Genomic DNA, 24,760 nt, shown 5'->3' with positions numbered 1-24,760 from the left:
TGAAATAAATCACTACTATTACTCTCCCATTTCACATTCTTAAAATGAAGTGGTGATCCTAACTGACCTTAGACAGGGAATTTTTACTATGATTAAATGTCAGGAATTGTGAAAAACTGAGTTTAAATGTATTTGGCTAAGGTGTATGTAAACGTCCGACTTCAACTGTATATGCCTTAATTACCTCAAACCCCTGCACATCGACTCGATACTGGTACCCCTTGTACATAGGCAAGTTATCGTCACTCATTGTGTATTTATTATTATGTGTTATTACTTTTCTATTATTTCTCTATTTTCTTTCTCTGCATTTTTGGGAAGAGCCTGTAAGTAAGCATTTTACTGTTAGTCTCCACCTGTTGTTTACAAAGCATGTGACAAATCAAATTTAATGACAACACCAAGCAGCCATTGCAAATGTGCCCATGAGTTGACCAGTCAATTTGCCAGAGTTAGAGGTTCCAAGCCTGTTTTATACATTCTGGTTTCTATGCCTATGAGATACCGGAATGAATACACCTGTGAAGTGGAGAATGGTGGTGTTCCAGGTGGTCTACATAGCAGTCACACTGCATGCAGTCACCAATTGCATGACATGTTACTGATGGCATTCCACAACATCACACTGCCATCATTCGGCTAGCTAAAGTTAGTTGCAAAGTTAGGCTGAAAGGTTTTGCCACCAGCTCCTCCTTGGTTGGTTTTTCAACCGGGGCGATGTTGGGAGGTAGGTCTGGTGTGTCAACTTTGAAGTCTGGGTCTTTGTATATGATCCGTTTATCTTCCCGCCGCTTGACAGCCTGTTGGACCAATCAGGTTCTAAAGTTGAATGCCTTCTGTTCAGACACTCTTCTCCACCCAGTCCTTGGCGTTATGTTATCCTATCCTACTGCCTATCCTGTCAATCTGCCTATGGTAGCAGAAAGACGAGGAGGGCATTTTCTGAGCTAAACTGACCAAAATGCACCTCCAACAACACATAAAAACCACACATAATTTTGCCCTAAAACAATGATAATTTCCCTCAACCAGTGGCATATTGACTTTTTAGGTGAGCACTGATGCTGCCCTGTGATAAGCAGTGCCTACTTTGTCAAAGTTAGGGGTTCAAAATACTTAGCATATCCATTCCTAGCGCGCCTCCAAGGTGCTGATGGAGAGATGAATTGCTGCGGCGCTCCACCAACGTTCCGCCCAAAAAATATATCTAAACTCAGCAAAAAAAGAAACTTCCCTTTTTCAGGACCCTGTCTTTCAAAGATAATTCGTAAAAATCCAAATAGCTTCACAGATCTTCATTGTAAAGGGTTTAAACTCTGTTTCCCATGCTTGTTCAATGAACCATAAGCAATTCATGAATATGTACCTGTGGAACGGTAGTTAAGACCCTAACAGCTTACAGACGGTAGGCAATTAAGGTCACAGTTATGAAAATGTAGGACACTAAAGAGGCCTTTCTATTGACTATAAAAAAAACACACAAAAAAAGATGCCCAGGGTCCCTGCTCATCTGTGTGAACGTGTCTTAGGCATGCTGCAAGGAGGCATGAGGACTGCAGATGTGGCCAGGGCAATAAATTGCAATGTCCGTACTGTGAGACCCCTAAGACAGTGCTACAGGACGGACAGCTGCAGTGGCAGACCACATGTAACAACACCTGCACAGGATCGGTACACCCGAACATCACACCTGCGGGACAGGTACAGGATGGCAACAACAACTGCCCGAGTTACACCAGGAACGCACAATCCCTCCATCAGTGCTCAGACTGTCTGCAATAGGCTGAGAGAGACTGGACTGAGGGCTTGTAGGCCTGTTGTAAGGCAGGTCCTCACCAGACATCAACGGCAACAACGTCGTCTATGGGCACAAACCCACCATCGCTGGACCAGACAGAACTGTCAAAAAGTGCTCTTCACTGACGAGTCGCGGTTATGTCTCACCACGGGTGAAGGTCGGATTCGCGTTTATTGACAAAGGAATGAGCGTTACACCGAGGCCTGTACTCTGGAGCGGGATCGATTTGGAGGTGGAGGGTCCGTCATGGTCTGGGGCGGTGTGTCACAGCATCATCGGACTGAGCTTGTTGTCAATGCAGGTAATCTCAACGCTGTGCGTTACAGGGAAGACATTCTCCTCCATCATGTGGTACTCTTCCTGCAGGCTCATCCTGACATGACCCTCGAGCATGACAATGCCACCAGCCATACTGCTCGTTCTGTGCCAGATTTCCTGCAAGACAGGAATGTCAGTGTTCTGCCATGGCCAGCGAAGAGCCCGGATCTCAATCCCATTGAGCACATCTGGGACCTGTTGGATTGGAGGGTGAGGGCTAGGGCCATTCCCCCCCAGAAATGTCTGGGAATTTTCAGGTGCCTTGGTGGAAGAGTGGGGTAACAACTTACAGCAAGAACTGGCAAATCTGGTGCAATCCATGAGGAGGAGATGCACTGCAGCACTTAATGCAGCTGGTGGCCACACCAGATACTGACTGTTACTTTTGATTTTGACCTCCCCTTTATTCAGGGACACATTATTCCATTTGTTAGTCACATGTCTGTGGAACTTGTTCAGTTTATGTTTGTTGTTGAATCTTATGTTCATACAAATATTTACGCATATTAAGTTTGCTAAAAATAAACGCAGTTGACAGTGAGAGGACATTCAATGTTTTGCTGAGTTTATAATAAATCATGTAGCAGATATAAGATAGGTGAGTTTTCTGTAGCCTACAGGCTGGACATAAAATGTATGACAATGTAAGATGGACACTTTTTACATCATGCAGGTTTTTCTGATCAAATAGCCGAACCTAAATGACATCCAATCAAATAAAACCTGCGCCGTCATGTTAGCAAACAACATATCCTAAAAACAGGACAGATCAAAGTAAAATGGTCAATAGTTTCAAGTTTGTGGTTTCAAGTTTGTATCCGTACATTTTTGACAAACTGATCATAGCTTAAATAGCCAAATTGATTAGTTACAGGAATCCGGACTAAAAAAATCCAAATGTAACGGTCTGTTTAACAAAATGGTGGGCCTACCACATGGATAGGCATCTGTGAAGGCTCCTCAGAGGAGGAAGGGGAGGACCATCCTCTTCAGTGAATTTCAGAAAATAAATGGGCCTAGGCCTATACAACATAAAATATTGCAGGCTGATTAGCTGTATTGATGATGGCACAATATGTTTACATTTAGGTAATTTAGCAGACGTTATTATGCAGGGCGACTAACAGGAGCAGATAAAATTAAGTGCACCAAACATTCCTGTCATTTAGCTCCAGACTTTTAAACGGGCAACTATTTCCAATTGAAGAGCTCTGCCTGTTTAATCTTATAAGAAGCATAAATATCTTAACGCTGTCTGAAGAGCTAAAAAGCATACCCCATAACAAGTGATCCTTTTGTTTGCCAGCATGTATTACCCATGACATCCCCCCCCCCTCCACACACACAGACACAGCTGCTAATCACAAATACATTGACCCCTTTCTGGCAGCAGGTTATAGCTGATTTTTTTTTAAAGGGTCTGGAGGTCACTGGCTCCCAGGAAGGAGTGGGCCTTGGCAGTGATTGCTTTCCAATGTACAAGACCTAATTTTATTACAAAAGAGGACAGGCGCGTTCAATTGGTCAAAGGGGACCATAGAATCAGGATGCTATAGAGACCCCAATTCCCAGAGCATGCAGAGAAAAGGATAAAGGAAGGTCATGAAGGGCGAGTATAGATAAAATGCCAAAGAAGAGATAGAAATCTGTGAATTTGAAGCTTAACGGTCACATTTGACAAGCCGTGCAGGTGTCAAAAGAGTGGTGAGGGGACGGATGCTATCGCCGTGAGACAGACACAATCAAACAGACACAGTCAAGAGCCCACAAGTGTAAAAAGAGTAAGAGATAACCACTTTTGCAAAAGAGTATGATAGAAGTGATAATGAATTAGAGTGCGACTATTTCAATAAAGTGATACCCGCGATACAAACAGGTTTGCGCATGCATAGGCTGAACACAAACAGGCAGAAATATACCCACATAGAAATACAGAAACTGAACTTCATGAAGCACACCCACACAATCACTCATATAACACACAGACAGACCGAGACAGACAGACCTCACCAAGACTTGCCACATCTCAAAAAATCCCCACCACACACACACACACTCCAAATGCCAAAAGGCTGGACTCACCCAGAAGAGGAGGTTGAAGAAGACCATACCGTAGCGCAGGCTCCTCATGCAGCCCTCAGCCATCCTGCAGCGCCGCAGCTCTAGGAGGAAGATGAAGGAGAGGTCCAGGTAAAACACCACATACTTCTTCCCCTGCGAGGTGGTGTAGCGGCCTTTAGCCGCCTGCGGACCCGGCGCCGTGTGGAAGCCGAATGCAAAGGGCGGACGTTTATACTCGTACTCGCCACTGTAGCTGTGGAAACCCGAGTTGAAGGGTGGCGTCTCGGGCTTGCTGTCCAGTGAGGGACTGCGCCGGTACGGCGTCTCGTCCGTGCTCGAGCGCCTCATGGACCAACCAGAGGTGAGACGCTAGCAACAGCCAAAGTTTTATTTCAACCCCCTCAAGAGCTTCAAGAGGTCTTTGAGAGCCCACACAAAAAAAAGTCACTTAAGACCTATACAGAGACACAAAGTACAAATAGCGTGTCCTCAGGGGACAAATGTGCATAGTTGTGGTGCCAGTAATGTGGAATAGCACCTGTTCCCAATAGTTTCTAAGCAAACCAGCCTACAGTGTTTTCACCACAGAAACTGAAGCGTGATTAGGCATGCAGTCCAACTGTGCCCCTGCAGTGATAGACCAGCTAAGATTAAAACACATCACCTCAAATTCGTCTGTGGACGATGTCTTGTCATCTGTGGTTATCCAGAGTGCCTTCATTCGTAATCCTACACCTGTATATTCCCGTTTTAACGTTGCTTAATCCTACAACACCTGTTCATTATATGTTCCTTTCCTGAATCCCACAACTACACTTGTCTATCACAAAGAAGCTCTAGTTTTTCCAATTCCTGCTAATCTCAGGTGAATCGGACACACATAATTGCAAGAGCGCTTGGCACTTCCAGAACTGCTCTCATCTGATCGGTTGGCTGAGTGATACGTCACACCTGGTGCCATTAGAAATTCCGGAGCAGGTGCGCTCTGGCAGAGAAAACAGTCACTCTTGACAACAACAACAGGGTTTTAGCCAATCAGTCTCTTTTACACCAGAACCACTTCTCCATTAAGACCGCACGCTAGTACTACATCCAGTTGGAATTGATTCTGAATGTTCCCCAGTGTCCATTGTCTTGGCTCCACTTTCCCTCACATGCAGAAAAGTTAAAAGGAGAGAAGATGTGCAGACCAGGAGACAACACTGAGGTGAATGCGTGGGGATGAGTGAAAGGAAAAGATACGTGAGAAAAGGATAGGTAACTGAAATGAGGAGAGAATTCATTGGTTTCCTTTAGGTGAGCGCTCTACCACTTTCCTTGCCTGGTTTTCCTGTTCGTCCTGGTTCGTTCTCTCTTTCTCTTCTCTAACTCCCCCTTTCTGCTTTTCCTCTGTTCCCCTTCCCGCAGCTGCTGTTTCGCAGGTCTACCTGCTACTTGCCTCACTCCCTCGCTCCTTCTTCACCTCTGTCTCCCTCCCTTTCTGTATATCAGTTTCACAGTCCAGCCAGTAGAGCATTGCATTCAGGTTCCCTCTCCTCTTCTCTCCCTCCCTTCTGTGCACCCCTTTTGTTTGTTTTCTCCTCTTCCTCTCTAGGTGGGTAACTAGAGTGAAGTATCTGCCAGGGTCATTTCCAGAAGAAGAGAGAGAGACACCTTCCTTGGATGAGGGAAGAAGAAAAAAAGACTGCAGTGTTATAGCAACCGTCCAGCTCCCTCTCGCTCTCCCTCTCCCTTCCACCCTCCCTCCCTCTCTTTCTCTCGCTTACTGTCTCTCATTCACTCACACTATTTCAGCACTCCCCCCTCTACTCCTTGGTAACTGTCCTCAAATCCTGACAGTGAGATGGGTTGGAGCAGTCATTCACAGCCTATAGCCACACCCTACTACAGAGCTGAGCCAATCCGCTTCCTGCGTCCCATCCTCCCTCGCACCACACACTGTTCCTCCCTCTCCCTCTCTCTCTGACATACACAAACACGTGAGCATCAACCCCACACAAAAGAGGACCTGCTCCTTGGTTAACATACCAGAAAGATGCTAGTTCTCCATCTCCCTTTCTCTCTCCCTCCCTCTCTCTCTCTCGCCATCTCATTCCACATTCTAAGGTTGTTCTCTCACTCGAACCTACGCTCTATAGATGCTTGACTACAGTCATGTTTTCTACCTCTATCCCCCCGACAGGAACACACATACCCACACATTGCAGCTAAAATCCCATGCTGCAAGCAACTCTCCCTAGATATACATATGCTATAAACAAAATAACACGCTCCGCAACTCTGTGACCATCTGGTTCACAACAATGAATGGTGACGAAGATTTCAACAACAAGGCTTGAACAACAAAAAAGGTCACCTATGATTGAACTTGTATTTTTCCCCTCGCCAAGATGCCAGTAGCAGAATATTGAACTCTCAGTTTGTTCTTAGATGCATGTACATGTTAGGCTTATGGGTAACTCAATGCCTTGCAGTCTATCATTGTTTTATTGCTTGCTAATGATGTTTGGTAATTGTGTGGATCATCTAAAAACAGCATTTGTATTGATATTCAATTAAATCCTATACTGTATAATATACCTATTCAAAATCATTTCCCCATATACCTCACATATTGCTGAACATACAAAATAAGGAATGTAGCACAGTTCCCTGTAGATATGCGTATCAGTCCATCAGGCTTACAGCATAATCTCTCTTCTACAGGCTTAGAGAACCATGCCTGGTAGCCCCATTTTAAAGAAAAAAAACAAGCAATGATAACACTACATTATGACAATTTAACGATTCATTAAAATAGCAGTGGTGGCTGGTCCAGGTAGGAAGGAGGAAACGGACCTCTTGTGAATTTGGGAAAAATACATCAAACATATTCAGACAACAATATGGATCATTTAGTGTAAATACTATACACAAATAGACACAATGTCCTACTTCCCATAAGAATAAATCATTCACGGTCTCTATAACCTTGTTGTTGTATACTTGCCTTTATTTCAGACCCACAGAGAATGAATGAGTACCAGCCTATTATACATGTGGCTTAAAATCGGTCCGTTGGCCCTTTTACAGTTTACAGAGAAACCCTGAGGCTTAGCAGGTTGTGAAATGCACTATACGTACGAAGCCACCTTCAATAAACAAACAAAGTGACCAAGAAATACAATAGTATTAAAGTAGGGGAGAATACTGTGAGGCTACATTCTAATGTAGTCATCATGGGCTAGCAGACCCCCTACGTCCAAGACAAGGACTCTTAATAGAGGAGGAGGAGTCCATACCACTGGGACGTGACATTCATATTTTGTCAAGTGAACTAATGATAATGGTTGTGGAGTGACATCAATACTTTCATGCCGAGAACAAGTCAATGGCATGCTAGATCAATGTCAATGATCAACGTTTGAATATAGAGAGCAGGACTGTCTCAATAGGATGTAGATCAGTGGTTCCAAACTGTGGGTCGGAGACCCAGTGTTGGATCATGAATGGAGTACAGGTTGGTTGTAGGATTTTTAAAAAAGTATATATATATATATATATATATATATATATATATATATATATATATATATATATATATATATATATATATATATATATATATATATATATATATATGACTAATGTAGTTAATTCCTTCAAATGGGCCAAAATATTCCTTAAATGTCAACATTTTCAAGCAAAGATTCATTTATTTTACTACATTTTCTATTTCCATTGCCTGCTGCACAAAAAAAATTGAAAACATGTATTGTGTTTTATTTTGGAAGGAGGCAGGGGAAAATGTGGACTTTCCACACAGAGGGGATCAGTACACTTACCAGATATCAAACACTGTGCACTCCCAGTAAAAGAAACCAAGAGAAAAACAACGGTGTGCCCCTCTGAAGAGCAACGGTAGATTACCTCTCTTAGTGTGAAACGACAAAGAAAATGGAACTTTAATAATTCATCAAATCTACCGCAAAGCCTCCACACACACAGCCTCCATATAATTCATTTTTATTTGATTTGCAGTCATACCGGGCAGTGTGTATCTAAACACAGTTCCACACTTATATCCACACTGGGCGGCATTCAATCAAACTCACACTGCTGGAAAACCCTGTACTGCCCTAAATGGATTTTACAAACGTGGATCCAGCACCCAACTTTCTTTAAAGAGTCATTTTTAAGTGAGCACATTGTCTATGATCTCATCTTAATTACAGCTGTAGTGATACGAACATCAAAACGTAACATCGGTCTCAGCCCTAAATAAACTATAGTGATATGTGAGAAGGCCCCTGCCGTCCATCCATTACAATTCTCACCCCGGGGACAGTGTCGATAGATGCCAGCCTGATGCTGAACTCGTCACACCTAACAGCCCCTGTGAAAACCTATTCACCCGCCATAATCACGATGTACGCATATCTATCAGATCTCTCAGTGATGTTATGAGCATAATCCATCTTCACTAACATATCAGATTTCTCCTGTTATAGGATAATAATATTCTCCACTCAATATATATGCAGAGTCGAGGAATGCTTTCTTTCTGCATCAGCACATGCAGATTACAAACATGATTGAGAATTAGTGCGTTTGTAATGAATGGGTGTTGAGACAGAGAAAAAGGTGTATGTGAGACTGACACAGACACAAAACTGGGGTTAGGGGAGTTCTTGGCTCATCGCAAGTCTAATCCCGCAGCCATTGTCTCCCGGGGATTTAGATGAGATTGGTGGGGAAAATCCCCTTAGAGGACAGGGTGTAAGGATTGCAGGACATAATCCATCTATCGCACATACACTCATTCATAGACCCCCCCCCCCACACACACACACACACACACACACACTCACACACACACACACACACACACACACACACACACGCGATTTAAGAAAAAACTGAAAATGTCTGTATGACCCCCTACCAAACAGGCCCATTTTTACCACATTAATTCCTGTGACAAGTGGTAGTAGTGGTGTTCAGATTTGGTGTGTGATTTTGTGTGTTTATTTTAATAAAACCATTGAATATACATAAAAAATTAATATCTATTTAATTTGTTTTGGCAAGTCCTAAGAAACACTATAAGACTAATAAAAATGTATTTTTAAAACTACACATATATGTTGTAGTAAGAATAAAACATTAATCATATTTTTCTTGTGTCACGGGAAGGTGATAAAGTGATATTTTTGAAACAGAGCCCAAGCCCATGCTTTTTTTTTATCCATGTTTCATCTCTTTCTTACCCACTTTGTTAGGGTGCAGACGTAGGGTCTTACGTTGAGCGTATCTTCATCAAGATACTGATAGAAAATAATAGCAATCCTATTTTAGCAATCCTATTTTCAAAAGCATGCAAGTCTCGTGTTAATATTTCACAACCTCTGCGTAGGAAGCTTGTGTAGTTGCATACATGTGATTGAGCAAAATAAAAGGCCTACATTTGATTTGGGCAACATTATTGCATGCTGAATGTTTCTGATCAGTGATAGATGGGCAAACGAATAAATGAGCTATACAACCCCCACTTATTTCCGCATCCAGAAACCAATTAACCAAATCGCCGATACAGACAGAGATTCAGTGAAACAAAATCACATTGATTGAAACAAGTCAATGACATCTCAGGCTTTTGGGCAAACGTAGACCTAGGCTACTAAGCGACTGCAAGTGAAGAGCAACATAATCCACTTGTTAAACTACATAACATGCTGGCAAAATGTTCAAATAGATGACCCAACTAGACAAGATGATCATGAGCAGCACTCACCTCAATTTAGATAACATTTCCCCAGCCTATTTGTTGCCTAACCAATACGAAAACGGAGATTCAGTGAAAAACAAAATCTGACATTGATTTATCAAGAGGAGTCAATCAAAACTGTGCTGAAATTATCATCTAGTTGACCACACGCAGGTATGGCTTCAAATGTATTACAATGATTGGATGACAATGATTGGACGAGTTTCAATAAATGCCTTCAACTGAAATAGCCTACTTTATTCCAATATGTTCTTCATTCAGTGATATCTATTCCCACAGTAATTCTTTATGGATCCATCCAGTTGTGGTTAAGAAAACATTGCATGCTTAGTGGTAGGGTATGCGAAGAAGAGTGACATTACTTGCAAAGTTTAGAACTGGCAGGAGGATGGTATATTGTGCTGCCTAGCAACCATCAAGAGTTTCATTAAGAGCGTAGTGCGTGCCAATGCAACCTCAGCATTAAACTAAGTTTCATACTAAAGGTGTCAGCATGCCTTGATTCGGCTGGCCCCTAGCCTAACGAGTGTGCTCGCATACTCCCTTTAAAAGACCTTTGCTTGAAAAACGAGGGAAAAAAAGCAGCAATAGTTCTGTTTGTCTGTCTATCTTGAGACACCGTAGCCAAAATAGTCAGTATTCATTTAAAATAACACAAGAAATCTGTCATTCATTTTTAAGTTTTGGCCGAGGAGATTTTTGTTGCGCAATTGTACACCCAACTAAAACGTTTGGTGAATAATCGCTACTGTTGACCAATCACTGACGAATGGGCATAGACTTGGGCTATCGAATTCAGCTTGCCTCGAGAAAACATTGTGTGTGCACGAACAGCCGGAAAACCCTTGCCGAAGACCAAAACAGTCATAAAATGTATTCATAATATATGCACAAACTATTCCGGATGGGAAGTATGCAGATGCCTTAAACCACAGGCAGAAGTTTACTGAATTGATTACTAGATCATTAGGTGGAAATTAAAGTTTCGGCTTTGATACAGGTGTTGTATTAGTCTATAAATAAATCTCTGCCAAAATGTGTCATCTCTCCCATTTCCTATTCGACTAGTAGTTGTTCTGAAATGTTTATTGCTTGCCTACATTTTACTCCCTCCTCTATGTTAAATATAACACACATACATTCATTTTGGTTGCCTACGTGAAGTTTGTTCTATAGAAAGTATTTAACTCTGATGTGTGCCACAGAAAGTATTTGACTAGGGACAAATTAAGGAAATTAGAGGGGGGGTTCGGCAAGGACATTTTCTTGCCTGCCGAAAATCTCCCTCCCTTCTATCTTGGGACTGCAAGGCCTGGCACACTTCAGAATCATTTTTGGTAGCTCAAACTCAGGTTGACCAGTAGTGTGTGTCACAGAAAATCTTTGACTCTAGCATCAAAATTAAGGAAATTAGAAGGGGGAGGAGAATTTCAGAACCCCCACCCCTTCTAATTTCCTTAATTTTGTCACTAGAGTCAAATGCTTTCTATGGCACATGTCAGAGTCAAATACTTTCAATAGAACAAACTCAATGTCAGGACAGGCAACAGAAATTAATAATGAATGTATGTGTGTTATATTAAACATAGAGGAGGGAGTAAAATGTAGGCAAGCGATAAACATTTCAGAACAACTACTAGTCAATAAGATATGGGAGAGATGATGAATTTTTGCAAAGAGATTTATTTATAGACTAGACTAATACACTTAAAACAAATAGCCAAACTGAAAACTGCAGACATTACTAGTGGCTGCCCCGCGATCAAAGGACACAAATAAAAAATGCTTTCTGCGACTAAAATTACAATGTATGCTAAACTGACAACGGAGTGAAGAGCAGAAATCTCAACCAACAAACAAGTTGTAGCAATGAAGAATTGAGTGCGTGCGCGTTCACGCGAAGGGGAGATTTTCGGTACAACACCTGCAATACATTTCAGTTATAAGGAAAAATCGGGGAAAAAAAGTTTGCGGTATGGTAAAGTTGGCGAAAATATGTCGTAGTATGAAAGGGATATTACACACATGCAGCAAGCAAAAAAAAATCACAACGTACCTAGCACACATCTAAGCATGCACACAGCCCCACACAAGCCACTGGGCTCACTTACTGTATGTACATCATGGCGTTAACACAGTATAGCGGGTGAATAACGGTGAAGGGATTGCATTCGCAGTATGAGTAATCTCGTCACTAGATTTCTCAGACAGGTGGCTGGCTGTGCGTTGGCGAGCTCCAGGAAATTTGATTAAGAGGGAAAGTGACAGAGCGGTAAAAGAGAGCGGTAAATGCGGATAAATACGGAGAGTATTGGGGGCACACGTCGGGTCAGGTCAGCGGACCGGTGTGTGTGTGTTCACCGTGCATTTCAGGCACGTGCCCGGCTTCGTCTTTGATTAGAACCAAAGCAGTTTATTTTTCCAAGGATCACTCATTACCCTCCCCACGTTAGATTGTAGTAGATAGTTCAGCAGACGCAACACTGTCTCATATTTCTCTCGAATTCACTGGTAATGGTTTCCCAGTCCCCGAGGGCATCGATTCATCCACTTAACCTGGCACCATAAAGAATGAGAACCAATATGCTGTTGTTTGATTACGGTAGCTACTAGCTTAGAGCAAGCCTTTCCTGTAGCACACAGTGTTGCTTCTGAGCTAAGGCCAAACAATAGGACCAATGGCATAGGTCTACACTCTTAGAATATACAATATTTTTGGGGGGTTATCTTGGTTCCTCTGTGGAAAGGGTTCTACTATACATGAAACCCAAAAGGGTTCTACCTGGAACCTAAAAGGGTTCTTCTATGGGAACCGCCAAATAACTATTTTAGGTTGTAGCCCCAATCAAACTCACTGCAGGTGAAGCTCAACTGTGGTAAAGCTGGCCTCATCATAGCCAGTGCAAGCTTAGAGACATTGCACATACACAGTTGAAACGGTTAAGTGAGAAATGCAGAGTTCCTCTGAGATTCTCACCATATAGAATTAATAATCATACAAATATAATTAGTAATTCTATTTCTATGGTTCACATCCTGTGGGAACATAAGAGTTCTGGTGCCATAACCGGGAAATCGTGTTTACTAGTTGAAACACACCGACACTGGTAAGTAATTCATGTTTGAAAATAAATAAATGATATGATAGTCCACTGCATATGCTCCCCCACACTTCCTAACAGACTGACTGGTCGAAAACACACGTTTGTTTCGCAGTAGGGGTCTGATAGAAACCAGACCTAATTATGTTCACTTCAGTTAGCGAGTGATGTTAAATCAATGTGGAAACCCGATTGGATTTGAAAAAAGGGAATTTCACATTTTTTTCACCCAACTTTTTACCTAAATCCAATGACATAGTGAAATGTTTTGTTGATTTCACATTGAATTCACATTAGTTGATAACTCATGTCACGCGGGACTAGGTGGGTGAGGAAGGAATCAGGCGCAGAGAGTTCCACTGGGAAAAGGTGCACTTTAATGAGGCACAACACAACAAGCCCAAAACACAAGGCACGGACAGTAATGTGGACCACCCAAAACACACGGTGCCAGGTCCAGAAACAAGAACACCTCTACCTAACGCACACACGTAACATAAATACAATCCCGCACAAAACAAGGGGGGGTACACGTACTTTAAGTAAGGAAGCCCATTAAGCACATACAACAGGACACAGGTGAAACTAATGAGACAAAACAAACAGACAACGAAAAAGGGATTGGTGGCGGCTAGTAGGCCGGTGACGACCACCGGCGAGCACCACCCGAACAGGCAGGAGAGCCAACTTCGGCGGAAGCCGTGACAACTCTGTAAATCAAAACTAGACGTTGAACTGACGTCTGTGCCCAGTGGGTTGAATGTTTATTTAATGTACTAAAATGTTCAGTAAACCAACACCAAAGTTGTTTGCTAAGTAGCAAAGAAATTGAAACTGGTTAACTGTGGCGGTATATTCTTAAGAATTACATAAGTCTGTGAACACCTAATTACCCAAATCCTAATTACTGTTGAGGACTGTTTGCATGGAGAGAGAGGATGCTAATTAGTAGACCTACACAGAACCATAGGATAAATACTAAAATAATAAAAGTAAAATAGACCAAAGATGTTAAACAGTAGTCATATGCAACAGTGGTGGCTGGGAGAGGTGGGGAGGCTGGCACCTTATTTAAATCGGTAGGACATTTGCTACAACAGAATGTTGATAGTCATATGTAAGAATGATGAGAAACCTACAGAGGGCATTTTTACTGTATGCTGGATTTAGGTTTCCCAATTGCCTTATTTGTCTCAGGTTTTTTTCAATCTGACTTGCTAATGTTCTGGTGACTGGTGAACAGAAATAGCAGGAAAGAAAACTGGAGCAAAAATGAAAGTAGGTGAGAAAAGGGGAGTGTTAAGTAGAACACCTATTTATGATTGGGGAATGAGATAAGAGGGTAATTGGGGGATGAGGGAACCAACTCTAGTAGTAATGATAAAATGGTAAAACACTAAATAACTACCAAACACACACACACAATCCCTCAGTCTAGTCCATTCACACACGCTACCATGTTTCTTTCCAATATTTGGACGAGTTGAGACACTTTCGTTTGACTATCTTACCCAATGGTGGTCAATTTAAACACTGCATGTTCACAGAAATGTTACACTATATCCCAACAGTGTCAAACCTGCTGATGCAGTAAGTCCTTTGTGGCCTCAATCAGCTTTTAAATCAAATAGTCATAACCCCACTGTCACCCAGGAAGTAGACAATGTCAGCGTGAACACCAAATATGTGTCTGTTTCATAAATAAACGTCCCCTGCCTCCCTCTCACAGCATAGGAACGCTTGACAGCCGGCAATGCATTATCCCTAACTGCATCTTCACTCTCTCCAAAGACATCAGGAAGTGTAATTCAACTGCACAAAAACAATGAGTCAGCCCACTACTGCAGGTTAACAATATTGAATCAGGCTAAGGTATTAAATGTTCGGAAAACAATTGGGAACACAGAATGTATAACACATAGCAGAGAGAGAGACAGGTAGACAGAGGTAGAGAGAGCGAAAGGTAGACAGAGAGAGTCAGAGTAGGAGAGAGAACAGGGAGGAATGAGAGATGTTCCCTGGGACTTCACTTCAGCTTTGATCAGGCTCACTCTTTTTTCAAAAACAGAGGGAATACTTGATCTAGGAAAATCTATGACTGTGTGAACTGTGTCGCAAACTTCCCCAGAATGTATTTTTGAAATAAAGCAGAGATAGGGGAGGCTTCAAGATTGGACAACACATTCTTCCCGATTTCTGACAGATTTGTTGCCATGGCAACTAAACCCGGCCGAGCAAGTAAAACAGTACCTTGTGAACTTCTCAATGAGAGAGCGAGTCACTGTGGACTGTGGCGTGGCAGACCATGCATGCTAATGATATAATGGAGGACCTTGTTAGGGGTGAAGCTAATAGAAGCAAATACATTTACATAAGTTTCCATTTGGTTGATTGATTTGCTACGTTAGTGTGCTAATTTGTTCAACCATGGATCTCTATTTACCTCTCTGAAGACAAGCAAATCACCATCTAGCAACTTCACAAGACAAAACCCCAATCCATGACGGGTGATCTGCATGTAGCCTACATGGAGTCATGTGTGGCTCATTTGGAAAAGCATGGCACTTGCTGAGTTATGATTGTGGGTTTGATTCCCACTGGGGCCCCCCATATGAAAATGTACTGTAGACACACACTGCTATAAGTAATTTGGATAAAAGTGTCTGGTAATTGGCATATATTTCTGTATTTCATTTTCAATGCATTTGCAAAAATGTCTAAAAACATGTTTTCACTTTGTCATTATGGGGTTTTGTGTAAATAGATGAGAAAAACATATATTTAATCAATTGTGAATTCAGGCTGTAACAACAAAATATTGAATAAGTCAAGGGGTATGAATACTTTCTGAAGGCACTGTATACCTTACATGCAACCCATGATAAGACTATGTAATGTGCATGTTAACAAAGTCCATTAAACTGAATAGCAGACTCCATTTAACATTCTAGAAAAAACGCGTGCAATCAAGTATTATGCGTTTAGCTGACTAAGATCAAGGAATGGTCATGAGAAATGAATATCAAAGCAAGTATTATTTAACACCTTTGTAAAATGAATGGATTCACATACAAGGCATAAATTGTAAGCTACATACAATACTGACATTAACAAAACATAATTCTAGGCATTTACAGTGCATTTTGGATAGTATTCAGACCCCTTGATTATTACACATTTTGCTACACTACAGCCTTATTCTAAAATTGATTAAATCGTTTTTTCCCCTCATCAATCTACACACAATACCTCATAATGACAAAGTGAAAACAGCTTTGTAGAAAATTGTTGAAAAAAATTAATTACATTTCCATCAGTATTCAGACCCTTTACTCAGTACTTGGTTGAAGCACCTTTGGCAGCGATTACTGCCTCGAGTCTTCTTGGGTATGACGCTACAAGCTTGGCACACCTGTATTTGGGGAGTTTCTCCCATTCTTCTCTGCAGATCATCTCAAGCTCTGTTAGGTTGGATGGGGAGCATGGCTCCCCACTTAATTTAACAGAGCTTCAGAAAATCTGCAAGGAAAAATGTAAGAAAATCCCCAAATCCAGATGTGCAAAGCTGATACAGACATACCCAAAATGACTCAAAGCTGTAATCGCCTAAACGGTGCTTCTACAAAAAACCGAATTGGCTGCGCCCCTGCCCAGTCATGTGAAATCCATAGATTAGGGCCTAATTTATTTATTTAAAATTGTCTGGTTTCCCTCTATGAACTGTAACTCAGCAAAATCTTTGAAATTGTTGCATGTCGCGTTTATATTTTTGTTCAGTGTAATATGCTTATACGCTAACTAAGTGTGACAGACACTGGGAACTAATTGAGGATGTGATTACATAAGACACCCTGAACTGAAATGGTTATTTGTTCAATGACGAAGTGTCATATTAGCTGCACTGTGACATTTCGGCGGCATTTATAATATTTGCGAACTGGAGGAGAGCAGCGGGGAGGATGAGGTGAACAGCAGAGTGGAAAATGAGTCTTTAAAAAGGACTGATTTACATGAAATAAATAGATAATGCAGCAGCCATGTCTAAAATACAGCACTATGCGGCCGGCTGACTATCAAGAGCAAGCTCTTCAACAAAGTGGTTGTGGATTGTGCTGACATGCATGAGGTCCCTGGTTCAAGTCCAGCTCCTGGCTCTATCCCCCAAATTCACAACAGCGTGTTAGGCTTTTTCAGTGTTATAATACTTAATGTCATATACTAAAGCACCTTTTCTGCACTAAAGACCTATACAACATAGCATAAGACCATTATCATAGTATACACAATAACACCATGTCAAACCGATCAGATATACAAGAAAGCTCCTCAGTCAGCTAGTTACATGTTCATGTGTGACAGAGTTTTACCACAGGAGTATTGAGTTGTGGACTGAATGAAGCCTCCATCTTTACAAGCACTCAATCTCACTACTATGCCAGATTACAGGATATCAAGATTAGCTCTTGATACCCGGTCACTCTCCAGAGGTCGAAATAGCCCCATGTAAACCATCAAAATTTGAGTGGGCCTTCTATTGCAGTGTACTTATCTTTAGGGAACTCCCCACAGAATGATTGGCAAGCAATCATTCATTCATGACAGTCTGGACAACAGAGTTTGAAATGCAGTAAAGAGTAAATCAATGTAGTCTCACTGAAATACAAAATAAATATAAATGGGGAGAGAAAAAATGAAAACGAGAGAGAGACAGAGAAGAGAGAGAGAGAGAGTTAAAGGAGAGAGAGAGACAGAGAAGAGAGAGAGAGAGTGAAAGAAGAGAGACTGAACAAGAGACAGATGTTATTGTTGCCCAAATGTTAATTGTTGTGTAAAGGGTGTGTGGTGAGACTGAGAGGGAGGAAGAGTGTGGTTGAGGCATTTGGTTTTTCACTCCATTTACTTAACTTCAGCACTCCCACACAATAGTAAACAAACAAAAGACACTTCAAAATAGATCCAACATGACCTTGTTCACATCTGCATCTGATCTTACAACCAACCTGACAAGAGGCACAATGGTACATGTTGTGAAGTGTGTGTATACAGTATAGCCTGTCTAGTGCTAGTTGTACATTTCCCTCTCCCTTTATATTTTAGAAGGCCCTTTAGAAGGCAGCACCTGTATGAACAAATCTTTCCTCCCACTTATGCCTAAAAGGGCTTCTCTGTGCATTGTCCAGGGATACACACACATACTCATTACACATGCTTTTACCACACAAACAAACACTCTACAATCTTTAGCCTAGTGGTTAGAGCGTTGGGCCAGTAACTGAAAGGTTGCTAGTTCAAATCCCCAAGGTGAAACATCTGTCATTCTACCCTTGAGCAAGGCAGTTAAACCCCCCCCACAACAACAGCCCCCCGGGCACCCAATGTGGAACCCCCCAGCATCTCTCCAATTCAGAGAGGTTGGGTTAAAAGCAGAAGTCAAGTTTTGGTTGGACCTTGTGTGCAACTGACGATAAAAATAAATGTATTATTTATTATGACCCATTTCTCTTTCTCCCTCTTCTACACACACACACACACACCTACTATACAGAGCTGGTTTGGCATGTCCACTCTCAGTGGAGCCAGTGTTTGTGATAATTATCCCGACCCGAATGTTGCCACACCTAGAGGGAGCCACAAGTCGCCCACAAAACTCTCAGGGAAAAAAACACCAGCTGCAGGAGTAAAACCAAAACACTCCCTCTGCCTTCTCCATCCCCCCCTTTTTATCGTTCCTGTTTAAACTGTTTCTCAAATACCTTTTAAAACCTTGTCCTTGTTAGTGAACACAACAGAAAAAACATGGCCAAATATCAAAGCCCAAACATGGGGTATGCCTGTTCCATTTTCTCTCAGCTTGTGCAAGTCAATGTAAACAGTAGGCAACTGAGAAGTTAGAGTTCATCAGTTCATCCACATTGGACTGTTGAGGTGTGGGCGAGCATATGGAGGAGGCTGTGTCTGTGCTCTCGCTATGTTTACTAAGCTCTGCATTGGCATAACACCAACACGTTCACGTACTGTAAGCATATTGCTGCAATGTACAACAACAAGAAATATATCGATATGAATGATAAGTCACTTTGATGGTCCTCAGTTGGTTGTCATGACATACAATGCATTTGGAAAGTATTCAGACCACTTGACTTTTCGGGGTGGCAGGTAGCCCAGTGGTTAGAAGGTTGGGCCAGTAACCGAAAGGTTGCTGGCTCAAATCCCCGAGCTGACAAGGTAAAAATCTGTCGTTCTACCCCTGAACAAGGCAGAACAATGAACCCACTGTTCCCCAGTAGGCCATCATTGTAAATAAGAATTTGTTCTTAACTGACTTGCCTAGTTAAATAAAGGTTATTGAAAAATGTTTTTAATTGTTTTTTCCCCTCAATCTACACACAATGTCAAAGTAAAAAAACATGATTTATTTATTTTTTAAAACATTTTTGTACTTTGTTGAAGCACCTTTGGCAGCGATTACAGCCTGGAGTCTTCTTGGGTATGACGCTACAAGCTTGGCACACCTGTATTTGGGGAGTTTCTCCCATTCTTCTCTGCAGATCCTCTCAAGCTCTGTCAGGTTGGATGGGGAGCTTTGCTGCACAGCTATTTTCAGGTCTCTCCAGAGATGTTCGATCGGGTTCAAGTCCTGGCTGGGCCACTCAAGGACATTGTTGCGAAGCCACTCCTGTGTTGTGTTGTCTTGACCGTGTACTTAGGGTCGTTGTCCTGTTGGAAGGTGAAACTTTGCCCCAGTCTGAGGTCCTGAGCACTCTGGAGCAGGTTTTCATCAAGGATCTCTCTGTACTTTGCTCCATTCATCTTTCCCTCAATTCTGCCTAGTCTCCCAATCACTGCCGCTGAAAAACATCCCCACAGCATGATGCTGCCACCTCTATTCTTCACCGTCGGAATGGTGCCAGGTTTCCTCCAGACGTGACGCTTGGCCAAAGAGTTCTATCTATCAGGCCAAAGAGTTATATCTTGGTTTCATCAGACTGGAGAATCTTGTTTCTCATGGTCTGAGTCTTTAGGTGCCTGCGGGCTGTCATGTGCCTTTTACTGAGGAGTGGCTTCCGTCTGGCCACTCTACCATAAAGGCCTGATTGGTGTAGTGCTGCAAAGTTGGTTGTCCTTCTGGAAGGTTTTCCCATATCCACAGAGGAACTCTGGAGCTCTGTCAGAGTGCCCATCAGGTTATTGGTAACCTCCCTGACCAAGGCCCTTCACCCCCGATTTTTCAATTTGGCCGGACGGCCAGCTCTAGGACAACGTTGAATGATGGAGGCCACTGTTCTTCGGGGTCGTCAATGCTGCAGAAATTATTTTGGTACTCATCCCCAGATCTATGCCGACACAAATCCTGTCTCGGAGCTCCACGGACAATTCCTTCGACGTCATGTCTTGGTTTTTGCTCTGACATGCACTGTTAACTGTGAGACCTTATATAGACAGGTGTGTGCCTTTACAAATCATGTCCAATCAATTGAATTTACCACAGGTGGAATCCAATCAAGTTGTAGAAACATGTCAATGATGATCAATGGAAACAGAATGCACCTGAGCTCAATTTTGAGTTTCATAGCAAAGGGTCTGAATACTTACATAAATAAGGTATTTTTTTATTTATTTTTTTAATACATTTGCTAAAATGTCTTAAAAATTGTGTTCACTTTATCATTACGGGGTATTGTGTCTAGATTGAGGGGGAAAAAACAACATTGAATCAGTTTTAGAATAAGGCTGTAACGTAACAAAATGTGGAAAAAGTCAAGGGGTCTGAATACTTTCCGAATTCACTGTAGAGATGGAAGTTAACACATTTGTAATAGAAAACATCCTACATTCCTATACCAGCCTATAAGACCACATAAAGTATTCTTGTCCTATGATGAAATTGTACTGTAGGGCTGATCAGCCTGCCTTTATCTGTGGGTATGAGTTGGGCAGTCAGTGGGGCTCAATGTTCCTCTTCCAAAAGAAGGAAAGTCAATACATGGGAGGGAACAGCTCCAGGAATGCTTGGAATTCTGAAATGTTCTTCTCTAGGGAAAGTTTATTTCTGTCTTTTATCTGGAACCAGGGGAAAGTTCCTCTGACACCCTTTCTCGTTCCTCACTCCACAGGTACCCCCTGTATATAGCCTCAATTTCGTTATTTTATTGTGTTACTTTTATTATTTTTTACTTTAGTTTCATAAAACGGCATTGTTCGTTAGGGCTTGTAAGTAAGCAGTTCACGGTAAGGTCTACACTTGTTGTACTCAGTGTATGTGACAAATAAAATTAGATTTTGATTTGAAAAAAACAAAACATGAGGAGAGACATTTGAATCATCACGTGGTTGCTACGGAATTGGATAAATATTGAATTAGTAAATTAGTAAACCTAAGTAGCCTATGTGAAGGAAAGACAGCACTATAATACTAACTCTCCTAAGGGACGTTGGTGTGACTTTGAAGATGTTGTCATGATGATAAGAAATTGCTTGTTTCCATGACCATGTATTCAAAACTCTTCCCAAAAGGTATTACAAGTTGCAGTCATAATGATAAATGGTTATTCTGTGTGTGTGTCAGAAAATAGTTCTGGAAATATACAATTAAAATAGTTTGCACAGCACATTAGCATCAGTTAGTATGTTAGCTAGGTCTGTAATCTATAAATTGGCTGAAAATAGCAATATTGCCAGGGGAAATGTAGGCTTACCTCTATTTATATTTTCTCGTCAATAATGGACCTCGCCGTAGAATACTTGGTGAGTAGGCCAACTTTGAAAGTTCACTCTTTCTCGCTCTCTCTATTTGTCTCTCTCGTCCCTGATGTTCCCGTTGTAAAACTAGAACCGCTTTCAAATATATCAGTAACCTTACTGTAGTAGCCTACACATTTGAATTCCCGTCGGGCGAACACGTTTATGGAGCTCCGCAATGGTGATGATAGGCACGTTTCAATCAGTTTACATGCGCTCCTTCTCTAGTACAGAAGGTGGCGGTAACACCATTTCTGTTTCCCTGTTTTATTCTTGTTCCCAAATACTTTATACATAAACAAAAATTCCAAAATACTATACAAAAATTACACTGATTTTTGATTGAATTTAACTATCTTATTAAAACATTAACCCTAGTGAATAACAGCAAGAATAACATTTTCCTGAATCATTATAATAATATTTTTTCAGAGTGATTACAATTGCACTAGAATAGTTTATTTTTGTATTATTTAATTGATATTTTTTTGTATGTTTTTGTATTTTATTGTTAATACCTGCATTCTGTTTTGAATGATGTAACAATGTAAATTGTTGACCTGGTATTTTAAATAAAAAAATATATAAACAAAACATTTACTTCCGGTTTTTGGATTTAACCTCTAAAATAAAAGTCCGCTGTAAAAGCTATGTTTATGATACAGCATCTCATTGGTTCCTGCATTAACGCCCCACATCGAGCACCCATTGGTTCCTGCATGAACGTACCAGTGTCCTCACGCTTCGAACACACCGACAGTGTTTTGCATTTTGGTACGCCAGAATTACATTCATTTCCAATGAAACGCTGCATTTTCCTTGCAGCATTCCGTTGCAGAAGCAGTTGCAGTGCGTTCCGGTGTGGTGCATAAATTGGATTGATCGAACGTATGCGTCAAACTGTATGCGTAGACGGCTTGACAGAAATGGTAGCAGAAGGTGAATGTTGAGCAAATTAAATTAAATACCATTTTATTGGTCACATACACATGGTTAGCAGATGTTATTGCAAGTGTAGCGAAATTTCCGACAGTGCAGCAATATCTAACAACTAATATCTAATGATTACACAAATACCTAATATACACAAATCTAAGTAAGGAATGGAATAATAATATATACATTTATGGATGAGCAATGTCAGAGTGGCAAAGGCTAATACCCTGACTACACCACTCGCATGTGCGACCGTTGCAAAATAAATTTAGAAATCTATATTATTCAATTATTGCACCAACACTGCTCGCATGCGTCAACGAGCGTCTGCGTTGCCAAGGCCTAAAATAGAAGTCAGTTCTATTTGTGACGCAGATCCCACTACAAGTCCTGCCTCTCCCATCTGCTCATTGGTTTATAGAAGCAGATATCCACGTGCCATCTCCTCATTGGTTATACACCCGTGGGTGATTGAAAGATGAACTGTGTTGTCGGTCGTCGTGGTAATTAACCATATAAGTTCAAAGAAGAAAAAGCCTGGAAGGGGGATAGATGACTAGAAATGATTGGGTTGACCGGTTTATGTGTGGATTCATTGTCGGAGTAGAGGACCTTGTGCATTTCAGGTAAAATAACAACTCAATGTTTATATCCCAGGACAAATTAGCCAGAAACAGCAACCTTGCTAAATAGGACAAATTAGCTAGCAAGTGCAAGCTAGCTAGCTAAATTGCCATAAATGTTTAATGCTTTTCGACCTGTCCCCAAATGAATGTAATTGGTTTAGAGTTTGTTTTGATATTTTATTTCTGCTTGTCGTGATCGCGTTTGGTTTGGGGGGACAAAATAAATGTATGTACGATGGCGCATGATGGAGCACGTGCACAGCCGGTTTGGGTTCCGTGTAAGATGCAATAGATAGAATACAGTATATACGTATGAGATGAGTAATGCAAGATATGTAAACATTATTAAAGTGGCATTATTAAAGTGACTAGTGTTCAATTTATTGAAGTGGCCCAATGGTTACAAGTCTGTATGTAGGCAGCAGCCTCTCTGTGCTAGTGATGGCTGTTTAACAGTCTGATGGCCTTGAGATAGAAGCTGTTTTTCAATCTCTCGGTCCCAACTTTGATGCACCTGTACTGACCTTGCCTTCTGGATGGTAGCGGGATAAACAGGCAGTGGCTTGGGTGGTTGTTGTCCTTGATCATCTTTTTGGCATTCCTGTGACATCGGGTGCTGTAATGATTCCTGTGACATCGGGTGCTGTAAGTGTCCTGGAGGGCAGAAGGTTTGCCCCCGGTGGTGATGCGTTGTACAGACCGCACCACCCTCTGGAGAGCCCTGCAGTTGTGGGCGGTGCAGTTGCCGTACCAGGCGGGATACAGCCCAACAGGATGCTCTCAATTGTGCATCTGTAAAAGTTTGTGAGGGTTTTAGTTGACAAGCCAAATTTCTTCAGCCTCCTGAGGTTGCACCTTCTTCACCACACTGTCTGTGTGGGTGGACCATTTCAGTTTGTCAGTGATGTGTACGCCGAGGAACTTTCCACCTTCTCCACTGCTGTCCATCGATGTGTATAGGGGGGTGATGAATGTTGACTAGTCTCTCAAAGCACTTCATGATGACAGAAGTGAGTGCTACTGGGCGATAGTCATTTAGTTCAGTTACTTTTGCATTCTTGGGTACAGGAACAATGGTGGCCATCTTGGAGCATGTGGGGAGAGCAGACTGGGATAGGGAGAGATTGAATATGTCCGTAAACACATCAGCCAGCTGGTCTGCGCATGCTCTGAGGGATGCCGTCTGGGCCGAACACTAACACTGACGTCTTGCTTCCAGATAAACTAAACACCTTCTTTGCCCACTTTGAGGATCCTACGGTGCACACCGACGCGGCCCGCTACCAAGGACTGTGGGCACTCCTTCTCCGTGGCCGACATGAGTCCGACATTTAAACGTGTCTGGTTTTCCTTTTGTAGTCCTGATTATCTGTAGACCCTGCCACATACGTCTCGTGTCTGAGCCATTGAATTG

General features: G+C 41.8%; 1 protein-coding gene across 3 annotated transcripts in view; it reads right to left on the bottom strand.

Moving 5' to 3' along the window:
* The window catches only part of LOC110526175 (tetraspanin-4), a 100,123-nt gene extending 78,095 nt beyond the window's left edge, over positions 1-22,028 (bottom strand). Inside the window, exons 1-2 of one of the 3 annotated variants that reach the window (XM_021606851.2) lie at positions 21,742-22,028; positions 4,199-4,278 (exon numbers count right to left, since the gene is read on the bottom strand). In XM_021606851.2, coding sequence (XP_021462526.2) covers positions 4,199-4,261 — 63 coding nt within the window. In that variant the 5' untranslated portion in view covers positions 4,262-4,278; positions 21,742-22,028. Of the gene's footprint in view, positions 1-4,198; positions 5,975-21,741 lie in introns of those variants that run through there. The other 2 variants (XM_036980465.1, XM_021606850.2) reach the window with 2 other exon arrangements.
* Between the last annotated feature and the right edge of the window lie 2,732 nt (positions 22,029-24,760).

Source organism: Oncorhynchus mykiss, chromosome 6 (genome assembly GCF_013265735.2).
Source record: "Oncorhynchus mykiss isolate Arlee chromosome 6, USDA_OmykA_1.1, whole genome shotgun sequence".
In the NCBI taxonomy this organism is placed as follows: domain Eukaryota; kingdom Metazoa; phylum Chordata; class Actinopteri; order Salmoniformes; family Salmonidae; genus Oncorhynchus; species Oncorhynchus mykiss.
Note: the sequence above shows the minus strand (reverse complement) of the source record. Positions and strands in the feature narration are given on the sequence as shown.